This window comes from Danio rerio, chromosome 22, assembly GCF_049306965.1.
Source record: "Danio rerio strain Tuebingen ecotype United States chromosome 22, GRCz12tu, whole genome shotgun sequence".
NCBI classification, from domain to species: Eukaryota; Metazoa; Chordata; class Actinopteri; order Cypriniformes; family Danionidae; genus Danio; species Danio rerio.
Genome location: NC_133197.1, coordinates 19,990,131 through 20,017,500, shown reverse-complemented (window position 1 = coordinate 20,017,500; position 27,370 = coordinate 19,990,131). Strand labels below are relative to the sequence as shown.

Sequence of the window (27,370 nt, the reverse complement as noted above, 5' to 3'; positions counted from 1 at the left end):
ATTTCTAATCAAGATTTTTTTTTTTTTTACAAGAAATGGCTATTTTTAACCACAACAGCTTTTTAAATAATGTTTCAGTAAAAATTAAAAATGAAACTGTCAAAAAGTATTCCAATATTCCCAGATCGGTAAAGCCCATTGATAAAATTTTTGCTAAGACATAAGTGTTGTCGCCTTGTCTTATGAGCTTCACCTGTGACTAATAATGGATCAATTAGGTCTCAGGTGTGTATAAAAGAAACCCTAGTACACTAGACCTTTACATCAACTGCAACTAGACCACTGCAAAGATGCCTAAAAATCACCCTGAGACTAAAGTGTTAATTATCAAGAGGCTAAGGACCAGATCCACTGCTAATGCGTCACAGCGTCAAGTACAGAGAGGACCAAAAAATATATGTTTGATTTTTTCGAAGAGACGAGACGTTTTTGACAAGCCCAAGTCAGGCAGACCCCGCAAGACAACTGCTCGAGAGAACCGCTTGTTGAACTAAGTGACTTATCCACTTGGCAAAAGAAAATGAAACTATATTCTTTCATTTGGTGAATTCTTTTTCTTTACCATCATGTGAGATGCATAGCCGGGCTGAAAAGAAGAAGCCAAAACAGACACCCTGACGATTACGTAGCAGTTTCTGAACATCAGTGAAAGCGGCCCTGGCAATGCTTGCAGTGTAGTCTGGAAAGATGGCGATTGAATCTCAGCGGGGTCCGACTCCCCGCATGTCTCAGTACCTCGACACAATCTTGGAAATAATGAAGTTTAGCCACGATGGCCTGTAACTAACTGTCCAAATATCTCGGTGCAAGACATCTATGTGAACGCTGCACAAGTACATCTTTTTCCAGCTGTAGTGATTCTCTTGGCCTTGACACCGACATTACAGAACTTCATCCCTGTCTCAGCTACGCCTAGTATCCTAATGTTGCATCTTCAAATTCTTCCCTCCATGTCTTTACATTTCTCTCTCAGCATGATCATCTCTGCTTTTAAATCTGTTACCACTGTTTGCAAAGTTGTCACTTTGTCTGACTGTGTTGATAGCCCACCTTCCGTTTCCTCGATTGTATTCTTCATTTGGTCTTTCTCAGAGTGTATCGCCGTTGTGCTGTTTATTATTTTAGTTTTGACTGCTTGCATTTCATTTTTAAGGGAGTTGAAGTCATCAGCAAGAGCATTTTTCAGCTCAGACCTTGAGCGAGTGAAGAATCTTCGATCTCAGGTCCATCGAATCCATTTTCTCTGGGCTGACCGGAGGGGATAAGGTCACTCACAAACAGGTGATGGTGGAACTCAAAGACAAGGTGGCATTAGGCCTAGAACCAGGTGATGCGTCGTATTTGTATTTGCGCTTGTCCACCATTAGCTCATATATTTTCTCTTTTCTTATTTTAGAAACGCATAAGAAGCAGAAATCACAGTGTTTTATTATCAGGTGCTGATTTTATATCATATAGCAGGAGGTAAGCGGGAGCTCAAATCAGACACATCTTACTCCTTTGCCATGCAACTGGAAACCCCCAGAGGACCGTTTTTTTGGCTTGAAAATCCAAGGCCAGCTGATTCCTGTTCCTGTGTCAACCAGAACAGTTTGTCAGATTCTGTCTGGAAATGACCTCCATGGCCAAATCAGTGCCCGGAAGCCAACACTAAACAAAACACAATTGAAAAACCCTGTGGTATTTGCCAAGGCCCACAGCCTGCCAAAAAGAATGGACGCTAGAAAAGTGGCAGGAGGTGGATTTTTTCAGATGAATCTTTTGTTGAATTACACACAGGCATGCAAGACTGCTTTCTTTGCTATTTCTGAAGACTTAATCAATAAATTGTATGAATCCTTGCCAAACTGCATGGATCCAGTCCTTCAAGCACATGGATATCATACAAGATATTAAATTTGGGTCTTGCAGCACCACTACTCTAATTTGCTGACATGTTTTTGTATTTGCAGTAAATTTGTAAAATTTCTCTATAGCCAACAAAAAAACTTCATGAAAACTAATTCATTTCAGTGCATTAAACATCATTTAGGGGGGTTTAGCTTTTCATATGAGCTATTTCTAACACAATTTGCTTAATTAAACGTCAGGTTCATTGCAAGTGTTTCTACAAAATAGATAAGCGACAAGATTTGGTCAGGGAAAGTACAGTTTGGTCATGCCTGGTCTGAAAATTTAATTTGGAAAGTGCTTTTCATTAATGCTCAGGTTGATCTCTTGCCATTTTTCATACATGAGCCAATAAAATTATAGGTTTGAGATCAGACAGAGGAATTAAACTTGGTCATTTTCAGAGAACCTACCAGTTCATTATCAGGAATGATGTGTTGAACCGTTTAACACAGGGGTGTCCAATCCTGTTCCTGGAGAGCCACCTTCCTGCAGATTTCAGTTACAACCCATATTAAACACACCTGCCTATAATTATCACATGGTGTTTAGATCCTAATTAATTGGTTCAGGTGTGTTTGATATGGGTAGCAACTGAAATCTGCAGGAAGGTAGCTCTCCAAGAACAGGATTGGCCACCCCTGGTTTAACACATCTGAACCATTTGAAAATTAACTGTTTATTCTCTAAAAAGTGTTGTTTTTTTGTGGGAATTATAGGGTGGTCTGACTTAAAAAAGGTTCAAGTTCTTGAATACAAGATTTAAAGTCTGTGCAGTAAACCTAAAATTTGTCCAAGAAGCGATGTAAAGCTAGATTGGCTTCTGGCAAGCCCTTGCGCTTTCGTATGTCAGCCATAATATGAGCAGTTTTGGAGGTAGTATTCAATGGGTCTCCAGGCATGATCTGCCAATGATCAAACACACACTGTGAGAAGGCTTGGCCAGATGTGTTGGCACAAAGGTCAGCTGTAAAACCTGCAAAGAAAAGGAGATACCATTTACACTATGTAACTTGAATCATTAACCGGAGAAGACAAGCCAAGATTTTTTCAGCTTCACTCACCAAATGACTCACTGACAGGCAAGTAAGCCTTGAGCAAATAAATAGGAGTTCCCGTAACCTGGGACTCTGAAAACACTACTCCACGCCTCCTGACCAGTACAGCATGAATAATACCAATAACTGACTCTGGGCACTGTAGGCAGATCAAAAGTGTGGTACAATTAGAGATTGGCATCAAATACCAAAAGATCAATAAGCAGGAGTTTTAATGCTACTTTTATACCTGCATCTCCACCAGGTATACCGGCTCACTAAGCCTTGGTTCAGCTGTGAGCTGACAGCCATAAAGCACTCGGCGGGTTGCAGTAATCACTTGACCTGGACCACGGTGAATGGCAGTGGAAGTCAAAGTTGCATCATGAATGTCGAAGCGAATGCCACGCATGTTCTCTGCGCACAAGATTCCCTGGAATGAACAAAACACTTTAGAGAGCTGTGACTCAAACTAAAGCAAATGTGTCTAGTTGATAATAGAGGGACATCTTAATCCAATCAGAATTGAACATAAGCCAAATCAATCTTTGCAATTTAGAAAATTCCAGAAAGGTCTATCAAATCTATCAAGGTGGCCTTTACCCAAGAGAATCCAGAGGACACTCTAGCTTAAAGAACACTCCACCTTTGGAAGTTTATTTTACAACTCCCTTAGTGTTAAAGGTTTAATTTGATTCATTGATTTATGCCAAGGTTTTCTTCTGCCAGATCCAGAAATTAGCTGAATGGATTGAGTACGAGGAGTAGTGACATTAATAAATGTTATGCTTTTATCATACCTCTCTAGTGACCCACTGAAATCCAGCGATCACACTGTCCTTAATCTCATTCAAGTATTGCACTCTCTTGGTCAAATCTACCAAGATGTTGGGTCCAGTTCCCTCAGGGCCAAAGCACCAGATCTTACGAGCTTCAGTCACTTCCCACTTATAGTTTTCAGCAAGGTATTGGGCACGGGCATTCATCTCCTGGCTGGCAGTGACCCGACCCTTATCAATATCTTCTGCAAGACCATCAGCCAGAGGACAGGCTTTAAAGAAGAGACGACTTTGCTGGTTTGGGGTCTTGGCAAGGCACATTTTTTTGGAGCCATCACTGACTGTCTCTCTGTAGGTAGCAAATAGATCTGATTTCTGTAAAGAACAGCATGTTAGAGAACAATCATAGTTGGTATAATGTGGTGCACAATTGGACTAGCTATTGGTACCTTGAGACCATGGACCTCTTCAAGATCCTTAAGGCAAATCTCCAAGTGAAGCTCACCAGCTCCAGCAATGATATGCTCACCAGAATCCTCGAAGATGCATTGCAACATGGGATCTGACTTGGCCAGATGCTTCAATCCCTCCACCAGTTTAGGAAGGTCAGCAGGGTCCATGACCTCCACGGACACTCTCACCACAGGACTGACACTAAACTTCATCACACGCATATTGTAGGCTTTTGTGAAAGTAGTGATGGTTCCAGTCTTTACCAAAAACGGATCCACCCCTAACAGACCTACAATATTGCCGCAGGGCACATCTTCAATGGGTTCAACGTAGCGACCCATCATTAGAACAGTCCTGAAAAACACAAAAACATGTAGGCAATTCACAAATAAATGGTTATTCACCATACCTAAAAGTTTCATGGAAATACAAAACAAAATAACTTACCTTTGGATGGGTTTCAGGTAAAGATCATCCTTTTTTCCAGGGGTGAAGTTGGGCCCCATAATGCGCACATTCAGGCCAGTGGAGACACAGCCAGAGAAGACGCGACCAAACGCATAAAAACAACCTTTGTCAGATGTTGGTACCATTTTAGAAATGTACATCATGAGAGGTGCTTTAGGGTCACAATTCTTGATGCCTGAGTAAACAAACAAAACATTCAGGCTTTTACTACAAGTACAAACTCGATATAGTTACAGAACATGAGGATTTCCTTGCTACAGTTTTATACTCAAAAAGCAGAACATACCCATGGCAGCCTCATCATCTCCAGGTCCTTCATACAGGAGCTCACAGCGGTAAATCTGGGCAGTAACCGGTGAGGGCAGGTGGATGGTGATCATCTGAAGCAGAGCCTCTCCAGCCTGCAGCCAGCGGCGCATCACAGCCTTCAGTAGGAGTTTGCCCTCCATCTTCTCCTCCTCTGCATCTAGCTTGATGCCCATCTTCTCAATCAGCTTTGCAGTTTCTTCCTTTTTGAAGTTCATGATGGCATCAAATACCTTTATAGTGGCGAAGAATAAGATCTCTATGTAATATAGATATTCAGGTCAAAGTGAAGAATGTTTAAATCATCATCAATGGCTTGCATTAAAAACAGAATTGTTGCTAGTTTTCTCACTTTGAAGATGGGGTCCAGGACTAGTTGAACAAAAGTCCTGGGAAGCTTCTTGCCATTTGGGGATGTCGCAGACTCACTGAACTTGCCAGTAGTAGAGTCAAAGTAGCTGCAAACAAATGGACATAAAATGTCACGTACAAAAATGCAACATTACATTCATTCAGTTGTGTTGGAACATCCTCTCACCTGTTGCCCCAAAGTTTCTTCATCATGTCCTCCACCTTCTTGATGTACTCTTCAGGTCCCAGCTGAGCTTTACCAGCGAACTTTTTCACATAGAGCTCAGCAAACTGCTTCAAAGTGAAGGCCCATCCATGCAGTCCAGATCCAAAGGCAAGATTACCAATGAGAGGATCAATCTAAGATCAGGATGTTAAAAACATTCACAATGAATATTAGAAATAAGCCCACAGATAAAACAGAAAGCATTAATGGACCCATGACGGAGCCTTGAGGCACTCACCATGACGTTGCCCATAGGGCCTTTCTCATCCTCAGCATAGGTGGAGATGGTCACGTTGACTTTCTCAACAATGCGCTGAAAGATCTGGTACAGCTCTTCAGGGCCCAACTGTAGCTCGAGCAAAGCTCGATCCATTTTGTTAATCATCAAAACTGGTTTAATCCTCTCACCAATGGCCTGTCTGAGCACAGTCTCTGTCTGTAAGCACACACCTGCTAAACAGCAATTTGACATTTTAATAAGCCTCCAAGAGAGCTCAAGTTCAAGTTACAGAATTCATATATTAGGCATGACTATCAAAATTATACCAAGGAAGTCTTTGATTAATAAAACAGTGATTTAAAAATCAAAACTGCTATTTCTGCACATACCAGACACACAATCCACCACCAGCAATGCTCCATCTGTGATACGCAGTGCAGCTGTAACTTCTGAAGAGAAGTCAACATGGCCAGGGGAGTCAATCAGGTTGAGGAGGAAGCCGGAGCCATCTTTGCACTCTTTAATGAAAGCCAAATCCTTATCAGCAAGCTCATAGAATATGGAGATAGCACTGTGTGGGCAAACGGTGAAAGTATATTTATTAAAATGTTTGTAGACTTAAGGTTTATATTTCAGTCTTGCAATATACAATATGCCTTGAGACCCATTCAGACTACATCATTTTTATCATGACTGTCAGTTTAAGCAAACTTGTCTAGATAAAATCTTGATGTGTCGTGGGTAACAAACATGCCAGACTACAAGTTGGTTTGCAGTCAATCATCACATGACGTTTATACTGTGCGTTCAAGTGTTTCCGACAGACAGCAATTTACCTAATACATAGCTTTCTGAACAAAACTGTAGATGAGTAGATGCATTCTGTGGCAGAAAGAGCTGCAGAAGTAGATTCCCAGTGATGGCTGTAAATAAATCAGCGATATGCTCACAAACGCTAATGTTACTTCAAATCAAACTGACAAGGAAATTTTTAGCAGATAGCTGGTTACCTTTAAAGATACGTTCATATAAAATTAATTAGATCGCAAAGAGAATGAGAACATAATGAGTGGTTAAAATTTACATGCTAATTCTAAAACAGAAAACAGGGCTGTGCGATATGACGATTTATTGTATGGATGAAATATTGTTCATAATATAAAACAAAACAGTTTCATTTTTCGCTGTATTGTTTTTCATGGTTTTGCAAAATACATTGTTTATGGCAATTAGGGCTCGGTGCAGTACAGTACAGTAAATGGTTGAGTGTGATGACTTGTCACTAAAGTTTATAGTTTGCTCTTGCCCATTTTTCAAAATGTTTGCAAATTGATTTCAGAAACGACTGATCTACTGGGATTTTCAAGCACAACCATCTCTAGGGTTTACAGAGAATGGTCCGAAAGAGAGAAAATATCCAGTGAGCGGCAGTTCTGTGGGCACAAATGACTTGTTAATGCCAGAGGTCAGAGGAGAATGGCCAGACTTGTTCGAGCTGAAAGAAAGGCAATAGTAACTCAAAGAACCACTCTGTAATGGTGGTTGGTAGTAATAATTAGGTTTATATATAACTTGAATGAAGAAAAATAAAAAGAAATTTCAAAAAAACAATTTTGGTGGGATTCGAACACAGGTCCGCCTGCACCACAGTCCATCGTTCAACCACTTGTCCAAGTGATCACTGGGAAGTTTCAGAGTTTCACGGCCCTTAATCTCACTCCCAGTGGACCTCAAACAAAAAAAATATTAGGTATCAATATGTTTAATTAAACTTTGGGCGCCAGACAAGATTACCTTGCCAAAAAGAAAAACATTTACTAATACCCTGGTTAGCCACGGCTGGCATTCAACCACCATACACAATGAAAAACAAAAGGATAAATAATAACAACGCAACACACTTTAAATGAAATCAACTGTTGTATTTTTAACACACAGTACAACAAATATATATATTTTCTAAATAATAACTAGTTTTTTTCACCACTGTTCAATCTTGGTTGACGATTTTTAACAACAAAAAAATTATCACTGCTTAAGTTAAATAAGTCAATAAAATAAAAGAAAGAAAACATCAAACAAACAAACAATCAATCAAACAAACAATAATAACGTGTGGCTGAGGTAACAGAAACCAGAGAGAAAGAGAAATGTAAAGAAAGTTTGTGAAATTGAGTTGCAATGGGTGTGGATTGTATGGGTGTATGAATGAATGTGAATGACCTAAATAACTGACCCGGCAAACAACGCTGACTCGGTACAGATCCACCTTTGCTTTCGATCCCCATAAGATCCTGCAGACCCCTTCGCACTTAATCGCTTGTGTAGTTTTCTGGTCAGCCTGTCCACCATCACTTTCACACCACAGTATTTATCGTCACACCTCCATCTTCAAAGCCAACAGCTCTTCACCTTTGTATCTTTCTTGTTTCACGTCTTTTCTCCCCCACGATTTCACCACCAACACACGAATAAAAAAACAGCAAAGATGACAGCAACTCCAACAGCAGCTCTAACAACAATAACAACAACAACAACAACAACAACAACACCCCGGAGCAACCCTCAACACCCCCTTTTATGGTCTTCTATTGTGTACCTGATCTTCCGTTTCCTCCCGACCCCGGAAGAAAGGTTTTGGAAGCTCGAGGGAGGGCAGAACAGAGCAGCGCCTCCTAGTGGCACTTTGAGAAAATGGGAGAACATTTTATTCGCCACAACTCGTTACAACAGAGGTCTGCAGAAGAGCATCTTTGAACGCACAACACGTCCAACCTTGAGGCAGATGGGCTACAGCAGCAGAAAACCACACCAGGTGCCACTCCTGTCAGCCAAGCACAGGAAACTAGCTACAATTTACACAGGCTCACGAAAACTGGACAATAGAAGATTGTAAAAAATGCTGCCTGGTCTAAGGTGTCTTGATTGAGGTGTCTTGATTTCTGCTGCAAGATTCAGATGGTAGGGTCAGAATCTTCCGTCAACAACATGAAAGCATGGCTCCATCCTGCCTTGTATCAACAGTTTAGGCTGGTGGTGGTGGTGTAATGGTGTAGGGCAAATTATCTTGGCACACTTTGGGCCCATTAGTACCAATTGAGCATTGTGTCAACGCCACAGCCTACCTGAGTATTGTTGCTGACCATGTCCATCCCTCTATGACCACAGTGTACTCATCTGATGGCTACTTCCAGCAGGATAACAAGCCATGTCATAAAGCGTGAATCATCTCAGACTGTTTTTTTGAACATGACAATGAGTTCACTGCACTCAAACGGCCTTCACAGTCACCAGATCTCAATCCAACAGAGCACCTTAAGCATGAGTTAAAACGCGAGATTCGCATCATGGATGTGCAGCCGACAAATCTGCAGCAACTGTGTGATGCTATCATGTCAACATAGACCAAAATCTCTGAGGAATATTTCCAGTACCTTGCTGAGTCTATGCCACGAAGGATTAAAGTAGTTCTGAAGGCAAAAGGTGGTCACCACTGTACTAGTAAAGTATACCTAATAAAGTGGCCCGTAAGTGTATATGGCTAGCAAATAACTTTTCAATTCTGTATTATGTTAACTGACTGAATCTATAGTGATGTAGATTGTATCTTGTGATAGGAGATGTCATATCGCCCAGCCCTATCCAAGAACATCATGGAGTGGTTTGTTAGTTTACGTGCTAATTCTAGTACTCACCGGGCTGAAGCCTTGAAGGGATGATGTTGTGAAATGTCGCAGACATGGCATTGGTTGTCATACACTATGACACACTACACAAGAAGAAATGATTGAATCTCACATCACGACGGCAGTTTGTCATTTACGAATCCCCACAACACTTTGCCAAGCAAATTAGGCAAAATCTGTGAAAAATTTAGTAGTCTGACCTTAATACTCACGTTGACTTGATGGTGATGCAACGCTCTTGTTCATCACGCCTCGTATCCATAAATCGGGTTTCTCCAGCACAGGCTGAGCTGACGATACCAGCTTTTGACACCAGCCAATCTGTCAAAGTTGATTTGCCGTGATCAAAAGCTCCTATTACAGACATGTTACGGATGTTGGACTTCTTGTCCATGGTGGCACGGATCTGGTCTACATTGAAGTTCTCCTAAAGAAGTAAAATTAGGAGAAATTTAAAAGGAGGCATATTTCTAGTTTTAAAGTATGCTACTTAGTATCCTTTTTCTATCCTTAAATTTATTGCTAAAAAAAAGACAATTTTTAACAAGGTAGCTTTGTTCATTCATTAATGTTGAAAACGGATGTCCATTGACATCCATAGCAAAAACTCAAACAGGTTAAGCACAAGACAGAGTAAGATTGATGTAAAGTTGGTTTTATATTCACAAATTCCTTTAGTGACCATTTGTAACACACTCCCTATATTGTTTACCATGATGCCTTGAATATTCGGTCTGAAATAACATGCAAGTATGATTTGTATTATTTGACTGGGAACAATGTTGTACTTTGGTAGTCACTGGCTGCTAATACGATTTCACTTAGAATTTGCAAAGAATACTTTTCTGAAATTATAATAGGGATAACGTGTGAATGTGTGAATATAAAACCAACTTTCCCTCAATGAGGGCAAGTAAATCACGCCAATTTTTATTTCTGTGTGAATTATTATATAATATTATATATATTAACTTACCCCTATATAATAAGGCAATACACCCTACTTAACACCATCGACTACCAATCGATAAGCCTGGATGTACTACTAAATTCAGAATCAGAGGTTCATATCTTGCCATTTTCTAGGACTTTATTAATAGGTAATATCCATATATAACAAACACCTTCACATTAACCTCGTTTTAATAAGAATGATGTCTGTTCTAATAAACAATGCGTTTAGATTACTTGTAATTACTATACTTACTATATTATTAACTATGAAAATATGGATTTTTAAATATTTCTGAATTCTAAAAAAAACTTGTGAAAAGTTGAATATGAAAAATTAAAGCACTAAAAACACCGAGCTGAGAATAAATAAAGCTGACAGACTTTCAATAAAACAGTCAGAACAGGAAACAGTAAAGTTCTCTTATGATAGCTGCTAAACGCTAATAAGCTAATACTGGATTAAATAATCAAATGACCAAACTCTTTTAAACATTATTTGTCTAAAAAAACGTATATAGACGAAAGCAATTCAAACGAGTCACTTCTGATAGCATGTACGTCACCCTCATTATAGTCAATGTTGGTGCTTAAAACGAAACTACATGCCAACTGTAGGTTAACTATTGCATATAATTTCATAAATCGACTTACCATTTTGTCTAATGTTTTTGCATTCACTCAACAGTGAATGCACTTTCACGCCGCCTACCAGGGCGGAACCAAAGACTGTAAAATATAGGGCGGAACCGCCGATTATGTCGCGCGTTCTACATTTTGTACGTAATGACGTCGGGTCATTCTTCACTTTGGTTTAGTAATTTTTAAAATTAATTCACACTGACACAAAAATCTACAGAAAATGCATTATAATATCACTAATATATGCATTTATTATTTTTTTTATTTCGCTTCCTTAAAATCTTGACGCCTCTGTAGTTTCTGTTATGTCTATAAGTTATTTTACAGTCAGTATCAATCACTTGTTTACCTTTTTCTTGTAGTTGTGATACAGAATGGAACTGTGCAGTTATGTTTTGTATTCCTTTGATATTTACCTTGCGCATCGTGTTAATATTTACTTGTGGTTGTCAACTTAGTGCAAGATGTAGAAAACTAATTTTAGTCAGCTTTACGTCATGTTCTATCTATAAAAACCTAATATCTTGCTAACACATATTTGAGGTAATTTCCTAGCAGCCACTGCTGCCAGTTATTATAAAATGTACATATTTTGATTAAATTATATTTGTCCATCACACAAGCTGAAGTTAATTTGCATTTTTCCTTATCACATAAAAAGTTCATCCTACTCATTTGTGCACACAAGTTTGTCTGCACGTTTAGCAAATGTGTGTATCCATTTGAAAAAAATGCAGATCAGTGGCATCTATCTTAGAGATTTTAGCTCCAACCCTGATCCAACACACCTGAACCAATTAATTAGGACCTGAACAGCACTTGATAATTACAGGCAGGTGTGTTTGATATGGTTTGATTGCAACTGAAATCTGCAGGAACACAGTTGAGCACCTCTGATGTAGATCATAGGTCTAAAACTGAATTCCTGGAGGGGCACAGCTCTGCAGTTTTGCTCCAACCATATCAAACACATCTGACACAAATAATAGAAGTGTTCAAAAGCGTCTTGAACACCTAAATTAGTTGCATCCGCTGCGTTTGATTTAGAGCAAAACTGTGCAGAGCTGCCGCCCTCCAGGAATTGAGTTTGAGATCTACGATAGATTAAAAAAAGTAGATGGAAAGAGTCATTTTGTGAAGAAAGCATTTGACAGTGCACATAACCTCCTTTAGTTTTGTTATTGTCTTTGTTACAAACTACCTTTTTTATTTCAATAAATCTAAATAGGTTTTGTTTGAACCTTAAATCAACCCTAAATTAGTCACACCTGAGGCAGCTAATCAAGCTCTTCTAGGTATATTTTTGAAACTCCAAGGCAGGTGAATTTAAGAAAGGTAAACTATGCATGACAGGCCCTCCAGGACCAAGTCTGGACACCACTGCCTTAGATCATATCAACTACGGCAAATCTTGGGTTCTAGCCAGATCATTTGTAAAGCTATCTCAGCAATCTCACACAGTACACTTATAAGTGTGAAGAGTGTAATTTTAAGACTCTGATTTACATTTATTATTATGTAGTAATATCAATAATCTTTAAATAGAACAATCGACAGGATAATTTACATGGCACAATTGAAAGTATAACTGGGAGGAATAGACCTGCAATACATTTAACAGGTTAAACAGCCTATATTAAATTACACATTTTTTAAATTTTTATGAAAAAGAAGAGACGTTGCATTGCTGATCAAACAGGTTTTACATTTTATTTTTGCAGAGTTAAAAAAAACAAGACTTCCAGCCTCCTTGCATTAACATGGAGGTTGACTTCTAACATTTAACAATTACAAAATATCAATTCATACTCAGTACATGCATATTCCAACAGTACCTTCTCCAATTCATTACATTAAGTTTCAGCACAAATCACAAACTTACACTAGGAATTAAGAAATCCCATCATTAGCCTGTTGCTCCATAATACAAGGTCCCCATGCTTCTTAAATACATATGAATTCAAGCCCATCTACAAACAAATGTAGGCTCTTAAAAGTGCTTGAATTTCTGGAGTTATTTCAACAACTGTACAGTTCTGCTTTCAGAAACTGAACAAAAACTGGGAAATTCACAGACCATAGTTGAATATTACCAGTGTTAAATTAAACAAATTGTATTAAAGTTGTTTGAACAAGACTGTTTATCATTACTCTGATACTTTTAAATATTAAGTGTAAGGGAAATGTTAAAGTACAGTAAGAACTTAAGGTGCTACATAAGCTGAGGAAGTTTAATGATGTTTGATTTAAAATTAATGGTGCTTTAAAAATTCCTCGAAATTGCCGTTCATGAAAGAGTGGGAAACCCTGATAATAGGTGCCTTCGTAAGGCAGACAACAAGTCATTAGTTATGTAGTAGGAGTAAACCTTCAAGTTTGTTTACAGCCACATCAACAACTCCTGGCTATTTAATGGCAAGATCAACATTAATTTAGTGTCGTTTTATTTAATATACTTTCTCAGTTCAATATGATGTTAATTCTTCTTGAAAATGCATTTAAAATGAAAATAAAAAGTGCTCTTAGTATAAAATCTTCACCTAGTGGAGTTTAAAATTTCACAATCTATTAAAATAGGGACCCATTCAGCATTAAGTATATACAGTGTGGTCATGCCTGGTCTAAATTAATTTCAGAAAGTGCCTTTCGTTAATGCTCAGGTTAATCTCTTGCCATTTTTCATACATGTGCAAATTGAATTATAGGTTTGACATAAGAGGAATTTAACTATTCAGAGAACCTGCCAGTATCAGGAAGGTGTTTAGCACATCTGAAGCATTTCTCTAAAAAGTGGCATTTTCTTTCCTATGCAAGTTAAAGGGTGGTCAGACTTATAAAGGTCTAAGTGCTTAAATACAAGATTTAAAGTCTGTGCACATTGTAAACCTTATGTAAACCTACAATTAGTCCAAGTAGCAATGTAAAGCTGGAATGGCTTCATCGAGGCCCTTGCTCTTTCGTATATCAGCCATAATATGAGCAGCTTTAGAGGTAGGATCCAATGGATCTCCAGGCAATATCTGCCAATGATCAAACACACACTGTGAGAAGGCTTGGCCAGATGTGTAGAAGCGAAGGTCAGCTGTAAAACCTGCAGAAAAAAAAGGAGAAACCTTTCACACTATGTAACAAATCATGAACTGGAGAAGACAAGCCAAGATTTTTCCAGCTTCACTCACCAAATGACTCGCTGACAGGCAAGTAAGCCTTGAGCAAATAAACAGGAGTTCCCATAACCTGGGACTCTGAAAACACTACTCCACGCCTCCTGACCAGTTCACCATAAATGTTACCAATAACTGACTTTGGGCACTGTAGGCAGATAACAAATGTGGTACAATTAGAGATTGGCATCAAATACCATTGGCATTAAAAGATCAATAAGCAGGAGTTTTAATGCTACTTTTATACCTGCATCTCCACCAGGTATATCGGCTCACTAAGCCTTGGTTCAGCTGTGAGCTGACATCCGTAAAGCACTCGGCGGGTTGCAACAATTATTTGACCTGGACCACGGTGAATGGCAGTAGAAGTCAAAGTTGCATCATGAATTTCAAAGCGAATCCCACGCATGTTCTCTGCGCACAAGACTCCCTAGAAAGCACAAAACACTTAAATAAAACAAAGCAGTGACTCAAACTAAAGCAAAAGGTGTCTAGTTGATTATAGAGGGACATCTTAATCCAATTGAACATAACCAAATTAGTCTTTGCAATTTAGAAAATCCCAGAAAGGTGTAAAGATGCAAAATTTATCAAGGTGGCGTTCACCTTAGAGAATCCAAAGGACACTCTAGATTATAAAGAAAGGTAAAACTGTCTTACATTAGAGTTATAATACAATGAATAAATGTTGTGCTTTTATCATACCTCTCTAGTGGCCCACTGAAATCCAGCAATCACACTGTCTTTAATCTCATTCAAGTATTGCACTCTCTTGGTCAAATCTACCAAGATGTTGGGTCCAGTTCCCTCAGGGCCAAAGCACCAGATCTTACGAGCTTCAGTCACTTCCCACTTATAGTTTTCAGCAAGGTATTGGGCACGGGCATTCATCTCCTGGCTGGCAGTGACCCGACCCTTATCAATATCTTCTGCAAGACCATCAGCCAGAGGACAGGCCTTCATGAAGAGACGACTGTGCTTGTTTGGCGTCTTGGCAAGGCACAATTGTTTGGAGCCATCACTGACTGTCTCTCTGTAGGAAGCAAATGGATCTGATTTCTGTAAAGAACAGCATGTTAGAGAACAATCATAGTTGGTATAATGTGTTGCCGATTGGACTAGCCATTGGTACCTTGAGGGGAATGCAGGCATGGTCCTCTTCAAGATCCTTAAGGCAAATCTCCAAGTGAAGCTCACCAGCTCCAGCAATGATATGTTCACCAGTATCCTCAATGATGCATTGCAACATGGGATCTGACTTGGCCAGATGCTTCAATCCCTCCACCAGTTTAGGAAGGTCAGCAGGGTCCATGACCTCCACGGACACTCTCACCGCAGGACTGACACTAAACTTCATCACACGCATATTGTAGGCTTTTGTGAAAGTAGTGATGGTTCCAGTCTTTACCAAAAACTGATCCACCCCTAACAGACCTACAATATTGCCGCAGGGCACATCTTCAATGGGTTCAACGTAGCGACCCATCATTAGAACAGTCCTGAAAAACACAAAAACATGCAAAAAAAATTCACAAATAAATGGTTATTCACATTACCTAACAATTTTATTAAAAAGTGAGACAAATTTATATATATATATATATATATATATATATATATATATATATATATATATATATATATATATATATATATATATATATATATATAGGGAGAAAAAAAAAAAAAAAAAGGACCTTTGGATGGGTTTCAGGTAAAGATCCTCCTCTTTTCCAGGGGTGAAGTTTGGCCCCATAATGCGCACATTCAGGCCAGTGGAGACACAGCCAGAGAAGACGCGACCAAACGCATAAAAACAACCTTTGTCAGATGTTGGTATCATTTTAGAAATGTACATCATGAGAGGTGCTTTAGGATCACAATTCTTGATGCCTGAGAAAACAAACAAAACATTCAGGCTTTAACTACAAGCACAAACTTGATAAAGTTACAGAACATGAGGATTTCCTTGCTACAGTTTTTATACTCAAAAAGCAAAACATACCCATGGCAGCCTCATCATCTCCAGGTCCTTCATACAGCAGCTCACAGCGGTAAATCTGAGCAGTAACCGGTGAGGGCAGGTGGATGGTGATCATCTGAAGCAGAGCCTCTCCAGCCGGGAGCCAGCAACGCATCACAGCCTTCAGTAGGATTTTTCCCTCCTTCTCCTTGTCCTCCACATCTAGCTTGATGCCCATCTTCTCAATCAGCTTTACAGTTTCCTCCTTTTTGAAGTTCATGATGGCATCAAATACCTTTAGAGTGGGGAAGAATAAGATGTAATCTCTATGTAATATCCGTTTGCACATGACCATTAAGTTAATATACTTTGTTATTGCCATATCAGATTGAAAATTCTCATCACAAGATATTCAGGTCAAAGTGAAGAATGTTTAAATCATCATCAATGGCTTGCATTAAAAACAGAATTGTTGCTAGTTTCCTCACTTTGAAGATGGGGTCCAGGACTAAGTGAACAAAAGTCCTGGGAAGCTTCTTGCCATCTGGCGATGTCGCAGACTCACTGAACTTGCCAGTAGTAGAGTCAAAGTAGCTGCAAACAATGGCCATAAAAATGTCACGTACAGAAATGCAAGATTACATTCATTCAGTTGTGTTGGAACATCCTCTCACCTGTCGCCCCAAAGTCTCTTTATCATGTCCTCCACCTTCTTGATGTACTCTTCCGGTCCCAGCTGAGCTTTACCAGCGAACTTTTTCACATAGAGCTCAGCAAACTGCTTCAAAGTGAAGGCCCATCCATGCAGTCCAGATCCGAAGGCAAGATTACCAATGACAGGATCAATCTAAGATCAGGATGTTAAAAACATTCACAATGAATATTAGAAATAAGCCCAGAGATAAAACAGAAAGCATTAATGGACCCATGACGGAGCCTTGAGGCACTCACCATGACATTGCCCATAGGGCCTTTCTCATCCTCAGCATAGGTGGAGATGGTCACGTTGACTTTCTCAACAATGCGCTGAAAGATCTGGTACAGCTCTTCAGGGACCAACTGTAGCTCGAGCAAAGCTCGATCCATTTTGTTAATCATCAAAACTGGTTTAATCCTCTCACCAATGGCCTGTCTGAGCACAGTCTCTGTCTGTAAGCACACACCTGCCAAACAATGACATTTTTATAAGCGGCCCAAAAAACTATAGATTTAGTTACAGAATCAAAGTAAAGCATGCAAATCAAATTATACCAAGGAAGTCTTTGATTAATAAAACGGTCATTTGGGAAAAACAAACAAAAAAACTATTTCTGCACATACCAGACACACAATCCACCACCAGCAATGCTCCATCTGTGATACGCAGTGCAGCTGTAACTTCTGAAGAAAAGTCAACATGCCCAGGGGAGTCAATCAGGTTGAGGAGGAAGCCGGAGCCATCTTTGCACTCTTTAATGAAAGCCAAATCCTTTTCAGCAAGCTCATAGAATATGGAGATGGTCCTGTGTGGGTAAATTGGGAAAGTCCATTTATTAAAACGTTTGTGGATTTAAGGTTTATATTTCAGTCTTGCAATATACAATATGCCTTTAGACCCGTTCAGACTATGTAATTTTGTTTAATTATGAATGGTTATTTTGAGTTATCTTGATGTGTTGTGGGTACTCAATATGCCAGACTACACGTTGGTTCACAGTCAATCTTTGCATGACGTCTATGATGTGCGTTCAAGTGTTTCCAACACACAGCAATTTACAAAATATATAGATGTGCTTTATGAATAAAAACTTTAGATGATTAAATGCATTCTGTGGCAGAAAGAGCTGCAGAAGCAGATTCCCAGCGATGGTTATAAATTAAATCAGCGATGCGCTCACAAATGCAAATGTTACTTCAACCTGACAAGGAAACTTTTAGCAGATAGCTGGTTGGTTACCTTTAAAGATACGTTCACTAAAAAAAAAAAAAAAAAAATACATATGAATAATAATTCGCAAAGAGAATGACAAACTAATGAGTGGTTAAAAGTTGACATGCTGATTCCAAAACTCACTGAAATTAGGGCTGTGCGATATGACAAAATACATGTATCTCAAGGCCACAATATAGTTTCATATATTATGTTCCATTTCATGGTGTCGCAAAATACATCGTACAGTAATTAGGGCTCAGTACAGTAAACAGTGCGGACTTGTCACTAAAATTTGTGCATTGAAACATAATGCCCAATGCACACAGGGCTTCAGCATCAACACTTGATAGAGGGTGTGTCTGAAGTTGGGGCTGATGAAATAGTTAGTGTCAGCCAATAAAACTAGTCAGCAATTGGCTACTGTCTGAGCTGGTGTATTTGCATACAGTGATCTGATTGGTGGAAACTTCCGTCTGCATTTAAAAAGTTGACAAAGTCCCAACTTCTGCAACGAACAACGCCACTGATGTCAAATACCCGAGTATTGTTGCCAACCATGTCCTGTCCATTCATTTGTTTCATGTGCAGCCTACAAATCTGCAGCAACTGCATGATGCCATCATGTCAACATAGACCAAAATCTTAGAGGAATATTTTCAGTACCTTGTTGAATCTATGTCATGAAGGATTAAGGCAATTCTAAAGTCATAAGGGGGTCCAACCCAGTACTAGTAAGGTGTACTTAATAAAGTGGCCGGTGAGCCACTTTGAAACACTACTTGGCTTGTTTTGACAACTGAAAAATGTGGCTAACAAATAACTTTAAAATTATGTAATTATATTAACATATTAAATCTATAGTGATGTATATCGTCAATATCATATTGCCCAGCCCCATCCGAGTGCATCATTGAGTGGTTTGTTAGTTTAGATGCAAATTCCAGTACTTACCGGGCTGAAGGCTTGACGGGATGATGTCGTGAAGCGTCGCAGACATGGCATCAGTTGTCGTGCACTAACACTACACGAGAAGAAATAACTGAATCTCGCATCATAGCAACAATTTGACATTTACGAATCCCCACAACACTTTGCCGAGCAAATTGGGCCGAAATCAGGGAAAAAATTTAGTAGTCTGACCTTAATACTCACGTTGACTTGATGGTGATGCAACGCTCTTGTTCATCACGCCTCGTATCCATGAAACGGGTTTCTCCAGCACGGGCTGAGCTGACGATACCAGCTTTTGACACCAGCCAATCTGTCAAAGTTGATTTGCCGTGATCAAAAGCTCCTATTACAGACATGTTACGGATGTTGGACTTCTTGTCCATGGTGGCACGGATCTGGTCTACATTGAAGTTCTCCTAAAGAAGTAAAATAAGGAGAAATATGAAAGGAGGCATATTTCTAGTTTTAAAATTCACTACTTGGTAACCTTTTACTATGCTTAAAGTTATTACTCATATATATATATATATAAATATATATATATATATATATATATATATATATATATATATATATATATATATATATATAAAAAAAAGAAAGCTTTTAACTGGGTAGTTTTATTTATTCATTTATGTTGAAACTGATGTTCATTAAGATCCATAGCAAAAACTCAAACGGGTAAAGTACAAGTGGAGGGTAAGAATAATGTGAAGTTGGTTTTACATTCCCACACTTTTAGTGACAACTTTTAACATGATCCCTGTATTGTTTACCATACCTTAAATATTCGGTCTGAAATAACATGCAAGTATCAACTGAACAACACTAGCACTATTTATTCGGCTGTAAACAATGTTGCACTGAGGGAGACTAAAATTTGCAAGGCAAGCAGATTTTGTATTTTTATTACACATTACCGTCTAAGTGCCCTAACTTCACAAACTTCACGTTCAAAACGTGCTCAACCGGATGGTTGATTTGTCCCTTTATGGTGAACATAGAAAAGCAAAACTAATGTTTGCATAGTATGCATTTCTGCAGTCTGAATAGACTGACTGTTTGCTCAGAAATAACTTATGGTCAGTCACAGAATAAATGTCACAGCTTATATATTCATAAATATACTGAGATAATTTCTTTATATATATATATATATATATATATATATATATATATATATATATATATATACACACACACACACTTTTAGGATATTTTCGGAGTAAATATAATGAATTCTGAATTCTTACAACTAACGTGTGAAAATCACAACTTTTAATCAAGAGTAATGAGGTCTGTTTCAATAAAACAAATCATGTATTTAGATTATCATTTACTGTGATTACTACTGCTTACTATATTATAAACTATGGGAATACGATTTTTTTTTCTGAGTTCCAAAGAACTAGTGAAAAGTTTTGAACATGAAAAATTAAGCTCTAAAAACACTGAGTTGAGAATACAGTTAACTAGACTTTAACTAAAACAGGAAGCAAAAAGTAACGCAAGTGCTCTTATGATAGCTGCTACACGCTAACATTACACTGATAATGGATTAAAATATCAAATGACTAAACTCTTTTAAACATTATTTGTCTGAAAAAAAACTTCTAAAGACAAAAGTTAATTCAAACCAGTCACTTCCGAAACAGCATGTACTGCGCTTTCATTTTAGTCTATTTTAACCATTCTAAAGGGTTAAATCGCAACAAAACGTCAAACTGCATAAGGTTACTAACGTATAAAATAAATAACTTATTAAATCGACTCACCATTTTGCCTGATGTTTTTGGATTCGTTTAACAGTGAATTCACTATCATGCCGCCTACCACGGCGGACACAGTCAAAGAGACCGATGACGTCTACGCTCATGAATATATATACCAAGCGCGCGCTCTACGTTTCGTACGTAATGACGTCAGTGCATTGTTCACGTTTAAAGGTGAAAAACTGTTAATTAACCTCTAAAAGAAAAGTCTGTCGTCTTTTATTAATGTACTCACGTTGACACTGAAATCTAGAAAGTACAATGTAATATGTGCATTTTAAAAATGTTACTTTTCCGCCAGCAGGTGGCGCCTCATCCCTAAAATCAGGACGCCTTTATAATTTCTGTTGTAAAGTCTTGCAGTTACTGTTTTAGGTTTTACGCTATCATTCAATTGTTGATTTTTCCGTGTAGTTGAGATACAGAATGCAATCGGTAGAGGTGATATTAATCGGAAATGTATTTACAAGATCATACAGTTAGGATATTGAAGTAGTGCGTTGTGTTCTGACTGGAACCATTTTGTTGTCAAGTTACTCCACATGTCACTTTTTACAAGGTTTTACTGAAGAAGAAAATCATGGTTATTGTAGTTAGCCTTAAATTGTAGCGATGGTAATTACGCATTAATTAAGGTTTTCCTCAATTACATATGGTTCGTATAAACTGTTATATAGCATACAAAAGATGGATTAAAGCTACCATAAAACATCATTTGTTTTATTTATTTGTTTAAAAAAAAAAAAAAATATATATATATATAGAGAGAGATAATGTGTGTTTGTAATGATCTGGGTGTTGGTCTGGCAATTCATTCCCAGGTAGCAAAGAATTCTGGCCCAGATTTGACATAAAGCTGGCACAGCAGCCATTCATCCGGCTCTGGCATACAGCATGTGGCTCAAACATGGCCCAGGTTTGGAAGTGGTGGCACCGTCTGTAAGACATGGACCAGATGTCAATATTTGGCCCAGATGCCAATATTTGGCCCAGATGCTAAAATTGATATGTGTGCCCCATAAGTTTGGCCTATTTTGACCCACTTTTAAAATGCATTTTAATAATTTTTGGAGTAAATAAATATTTTGATGCACAGTTTTTATGTTTATCTTTAGTGTACAACTTACCAATGAAGGCAAAATTATTAGCCTTCTTTTTAAAATGTTTACCAAGTGCTGTTTAACAGAGAGATGTTAAAGATGTGTTTTCCCCACAAGTCCAAAAGACATGCGCTATAGATTAGATTAGATTAGATTCAACTTTATTGTCATTACACATGTACAATACAAGGCAACGAATTGCAGTTTAGGTCTAACCAGCAGTGCAATAGTAGCAAGCGCAGGATACAGGTATACAAGTTATAAAGTGCAGTTATAGAAAAACTATGGTGATGTTTACAGATGATTGTACTATGATCATTATGTATAGGTTGTATTAGCTATGAACAGAGATTTGCAATAAATGAATATATGTACAGTTTGCTATTAATAATTAGAAGTGTGCAGATAGATAAACATAATTACAAATGTATCAGTGTGTATATAACTACAGATGTCCATATGCTGTGGGTATGTACAGTTCAAATAAGTGAATCAGTGCAATGTAGTGCAATGAATATGTACAATTTTTAAATGTGCACATGTTGAATAGTGCAGTGATTGTGAAGAGCAAAACTTAGAGGAGAGTGGTGGGTGTAATAGGGGGGCAAAAGAGACAGTGAGGGGCAGAGTTCAAAAGGGAGACAGCTCTGGGGAAAGAGCTGTTCCTCAGTCTGCTGGTTTTTGCCCAGCAAAAAACAGCAGAACTATTGAATAGGTGAATTAGGTAAGATAAAATTGTCAGTGTATGTGTGTGTGTGAATGAGAGTGTATGGATGTTTCCCAGAACTGCGTTGCAGCTGGAAGGACATCCACTGCATAAAACATTTGCTGGATAAGTTGGTGGTTCATTCCGCTGTGGCGAATAGAAAATGAATGAATGAATTTACTAACCCTTTCATTCATCACAAACCTGTTTGTTTCTTTATTCTAGTGAACACAAAAGAAGATATTTTGAGCAATGTTGGAAACAGGTAGCCATTGACATCCATAGTATTTGTTTTTACAATGAATGTCCAACATTTTTCAAAATATCCTCTTTTGTGTTCCACAAAATGACAATATAATATGAGTAATTTTTTTTATTTTTGAGTATATTATTTTTTTATGCCTTTCAAATGACTAACTCGGATGCAAGATTCATATTGAGTGGCGGCCATATAACTAATCCTAAAGGCATTAAATCTGCTAGATAAACAATATGTTAGACTTTGACTGAATATGTGATTCAGCATGGTTTGGCTAAGGACAAGCATTTGATTTGAAGCCAAAGGCACAAGAGCAGCCTGATGCATGCTCTCAAATATAATGACAGATTTTGCACTTCAGAGCGAGAATGTTTCATTTCTAAACACTTAGTGCTCTATTTCTGTTTGTCTTGCAGGCTTTTCTCATCAGGTTACAGACTGTGTACATCCAGATGGCTACAGCGCCCACGCGGACTGCATGTAAAATAGAGAACAGTGGTACACAAAAGTGTTAGTGCTCATGCCGTCCATATGACGACAACAATGTAGGGCAGAAAAAAGAGACTGAAACCAAGTCAAGGTCACGAGGTCATTGAAAACAACTATTCTGAACCGAACCGAGAACAGAGGGTTTGTGACAGTGACACAATTGGACACCATCAGTCTGTCTAGCGATGAAATCAAAGTGACAGAAAAGAGCAGCTTGGTCAGGCGTGTGAGCCTTCAAACCTCTGTCTGAGTGGTAAGAAAGTATCAGTCAATAAATGAATTGAGTTGAAAAAAAAAAATAAAAAATTCCAGTCTGCGCATTCATGGCATGTTGGCTGCTGTCGCTTGAGCTTAGTTAAGTACTTTTTAGTGCCACTGGGTATATAAGTGCTGTCGTGCTCCACTTTAAAAAGTGGTTGGAATTCTGAAAGTAATTCACTGTAGATGTGCTACAGAAAAAAAAAACTTGGTCATTGGTAAGTTCTATACTGTAAAAAACATACCTCTAACAGAAGATTTCATGCAATAATACAGTGAAATACTGTGAATGTAAATCTTGTTTTTTTTTATCTTGAAAATATAAAACATTACATAATCTTCTAATTTCAAGTAGCAAACTAAGATTTTTCAATTGTGTTTTTATTGTCATATACAGTAGACTGTGCAGTTATGTTTATGGTTCTCAGTTTAGTATAAAGGTAAAAAACTCATTTTAGTCATTTAGTTTTTCATGTTTCATGTTTTTCAAAAACACCTAAAAACACTTTGAGTTCACATTTAGCTGATGATTTATTATAAAGCCTGTTTGGCATGCTGTCCCGGGAGAGAGCCCGGGGCTGCCTCCCATTTGCAAGGCGATAGGGGAGTTTGAGCTCAGGTAGATCTTGAGAACTCTCTTGCAGTAGTAGCTAATGAACAGATAGTGATTGCTTTTAAGAGATAACTACTTACTAGGAGAATGTCTATGATGCCAATTTGGATTAGTCAATTAACTTAAGTTGCATGTTTTTAGACGGTGGGAGGAAACCCGGGGACCCAAGGGAAACCCACGTTAGCGCGGGGAGAACGTGTAAAGTCTGCACAGAAATGTTGGCTGGCTTGACTTGAACCAGTGGTTCAAGGAAGGCTTAGGAATCATTTGATTGGTAAAACATAAAATTGAATAATGAGGGGCCAGCTGCAAGCAATCATAAGCATGTGATCCTCTCGAAATTAGTTTATAAGTAAACTTTACAAATTTGAGGTAATTTTTCTTGTAACTGCTGCTGCCAATATTTATTATAATTTTACATATTTTTATGGCTAAATTGCATTTGTCCAGAGGGCGGCACAGTGGCTCAGTGGATAGCCGTTTTGCCTTACAGTAAGAGGGTTGCTGGTTTGAGTCCCGGCTAGGCCATTTTGCATTTCTGTGTGGAGTTTGCATGTTCTCCGCATGTTGGCGTGGGTTTCCTCCCTTCTGCTGTGGCGACCTCTTAAAAAGTGACTAAGCTGAAGGAAAATGAATAAACGAATGAATGCATTTGTCCATCACCCAAGCTGAAGTCACAGGTAAGGGTCTGGTAGTCAACAACTGAAGTGGATTGAAGTGAATTTATATTTTACAAACCTGATCTTTTTTCCCATAGAACTGGTATTTTAATCACAGATTTATTTTTTTATTTTTTACAAATTTCACCTTTTTCCTAAAATTGTGACTTTACTTTCAACTGTGAATTGTGAAATCTCACATTTTTAGGTTTTCTGAGGCTATATTGTCACCTTGGAATCATAGGGTTCTATCTGACATTTTTTTTGTCAAAATTGAGTCATTCACATATTCTTTTTAAATGACATCTTATTTACATTATGGGATGTTTTTCTATAAGTTGTTTACATTTTAAGACTTTTTACTTAAAAAAAACAATTGTTCCATACTGTTTGCTATGAATTAGAAAAACCTTAAAGCTCATTATCTCAAAATCATTTACAACAGAATCTTATAATTCCAAGGTGACGAAATGTCTCAATATCTGTTCAATATATTAAAAATTGCAAGGCTCTAACTTTGAATTATTAATCCGGGGTTGCCACAGCGGAATGAACCACCAACTTATCCAGCACATGTTTTACGCAGCGGATGCCCCTCCAGCTGCAACCCATCTCTGGGAAACATCCATACACACTCATTCACACTCATACACTACGGACATTTTAGCCTTCCCAATTCACCTGTACCACATGTCTTTGGACTGTGCCGGAAACCGGAGCACCTGGAGGAAACTAACGCAAATGCAGGGAGAACATGCAAACTCTACACAGAAACGCCAACTGACCCAGCCGAGGCTCGAACCAGCGACCATTTTGCTGTAAGGTGACAGCTTTTCCTACTGCGCCACTGCATTGCCATTTATCAAGTGTGATTATGAATAATATAATTAATTCATTCATACCAATATTGGCTGTCTATATTCACACACTGTAGCCACAAACTGTGTTTAAACCACTTGTAAAATAAATTTTTGCATAATAGGTCCTTTTTAAAGCAGAAGAGGGAAAAAGCATCCAGGAAAAACTGTCCTTGAGTTTTCCTTCAAAAATTCCCTGAAATTTAAACTCCATGTAGGAATTTCTGCCTTCTAATTATGTCTCTAGTGGAGCAGTACGTGATCGCTTTGTAAAACAGCAGCTGATGTTTGAACGCTGTGCCTGACGCTGCTAACTTTGATGGTGAGTAAGCACAGTGGACTTACCTATATCCAGCGGTGCCATTAATGCCTGTTTAAAGTTTCCCTGCATATAAATGACAGCACAGTGTAATGGATGGCTGAAACCGTGCTTGTTAACGAACAGTAAGCAAAGAAACGGCTTCTGTAAATTCCAAAGTCAGATTGGTCCAAGATAGATTCCTTTGAGAGTGAGAAAATATTATTTTTTTAAAGCTCGGCCCACACAATAGATGATTCATCTGTAAATCACGGTAGCTTTTAAAGTTGGACAAAGCTGTTCAGCCTCAAAGTTTTATGTGGCAAGTGATGAAAAAGTCTTCAGATAAGAATAGATGGTGATGTTTTTCTTGAAGAGGAGACACTGTGCCCTATAAGATGATAGATTCCTGCGTCATTTAAAACAGCGTTTGGCGCCAAGAGCAGGACGCGAACGTCTGTATAATTCTGAAGTAAATATAGTGAAGTCATATGTTACAGTGAAGACTTGTGAAGACCGGCAGACACTGTAATGGACTCACTTTAATGTAATAATATCACCAAAATCAATCTGTAAGGGTGCGTTCACATCTGTGGTTTGGTTCATTTAGTCCAGACCAAGGGCAACAAATGATGCATTTTAGCATTTTAATGCCATTTTTGGGTCCTTTTCACACCACACTGATTGCTTTGGTCTGAACCAGTTGAAAAGAATCAAAATGCAGTCATGTGATAAAATCCACATCACCCATTCTCCAGATGTTATTGAACATATTTCCGAAACTGATTTTTGATTGGTCAGAATTAACGTTCGAGAAAATGCCAATGTAACTCCCGTAAGTAAACAAACTGGCAGACATAAAATGTCGCTTTTTACTATGAAGGATCGACTTCGCTGGCTGATTGTATCCCTGGTCAAAGTATACTATATAGTTTGTATACATCATATTAGACAAACTTTACATTTCGAGAATGAAGTGTGGTTGCGGCTGGAAAACAATGTTTTAATGCATTGCAAACAGCGAAGACGCGTCGCAAATCACTTCAGGAGGAGGAAATAATTTAGGTAAACTGCAACATGGTCATCTTCTTCCGGAAATATTACCAACGATTCATCAGGTAATGTCCCCCCCCCCCCCCTCTCTCTGTTTAAAACAAAGAGCTTGTGTAGCGAACGTATAAGAGCTTGTGTAGCGAACGCAGACGCGGTTTCGCGTCGTCCGCCTCAGTTTCGGCCCTTGTTTTGACTCTCGAGGCGTGTCCAGCTGAATTCAATCAGCTAGTGCTTTGGGGTTATATAAACAACTAGTTCACCGTCAGACAGGGAGAGGGGGTGGGACTGGACTACTAATTTCCAAAGA

At 38.4% G+C, this 27,370-nt stretch overlaps 2 protein-coding genes and 1 non-coding gene across 13 annotated transcripts in view; all 3 read right to left on the bottom strand.

Moving 5' to 3' along the window:
- The window catches only part of eef2a.2 (eukaryotic translation elongation factor 2a, tandem duplicate 2), an 11,112-nt gene extending 12 nt beyond the window's left edge, over positions 1-11,100 (bottom strand). The window contains exons 1-14 of one of the 7 annotated variants that reach the window (XR_012397481.1): positions 11,022-11,100; positions 9,629-9,843; positions 6,120-6,301; positions 5,749-5,963; positions 5,472-5,644; positions 5,286-5,391; positions 4,914-5,166; positions 4,607-4,802; positions 4,156-4,513; positions 3,728-4,081; positions 3,178-3,360; positions 2,955-3,087; positions 2,530-2,866; positions 1,760-2,375 (exon numbers count right to left, since the gene is read on the bottom strand). Coding sequence is in view for 5 of the 7 variants with exons in the window: in XM_073936675.1 (XP_073792776.1) it covers positions 2,673-2,866; positions 2,955-3,087; positions 3,178-3,360; positions 3,728-4,081; positions 4,156-4,513; positions 4,607-4,802; positions 4,914-5,166; positions 5,286-5,391; positions 5,472-5,644; positions 5,749-5,963; positions 6,120-6,301; positions 9,629-9,843; positions 11,022-11,024 (2,565 nt within the window). In the remaining 2 variants the exon portion in view is untranslated. 7 annotated transcript variants of the gene reach the window in all.
- Positions 11,101-12,693: 1,593 nt separating this feature from the next.
- Positions 12,694-20,857, bottom strand: eef2a.1 (eukaryotic translation elongation factor 2a, tandem duplicate 1). Of its 5 annotated transcripts, none has more exons than XM_073936739.1 (14): positions 20,775-20,857; positions 19,189-19,415; positions 19,000-19,069; positions 17,457-17,638; positions 17,088-17,299; positions 16,811-16,983; positions 16,625-16,730; positions 16,179-16,431; positions 15,871-16,066; positions 15,306-15,672; positions 14,879-15,232; positions 14,421-14,603; positions 14,189-14,321; positions 12,694-14,100 (listed from the first exon to the last, which is right to left on the bottom strand). In XM_073936739.1, the coding sequence occupies exons 5-14, from the start codon at positions 17,232-17,234 to the stop codon at positions 13,913-13,915; spliced, it is 2,100 nt and encodes a 699-aa protein (XP_073792840.1). In that variant the 5' UTR covers positions 17,235-17,299; positions 17,457-17,638; positions 19,000-19,069; positions 19,189-19,415; positions 20,775-20,857; the 3' UTR covers positions 12,694-13,912.
- On the bottom strand, positions 16,518-16,585 carry LOC137489061 (small nucleolar RNA SNORD37). The gene has a single exon (XR_011010332.1). It is a non-coding gene; the product is annotated as a small nucleolar RNA SNORD37 (small nucleolar RNA).
- Positions 20,858-27,370: the final 6,513 nt, after the last annotated feature.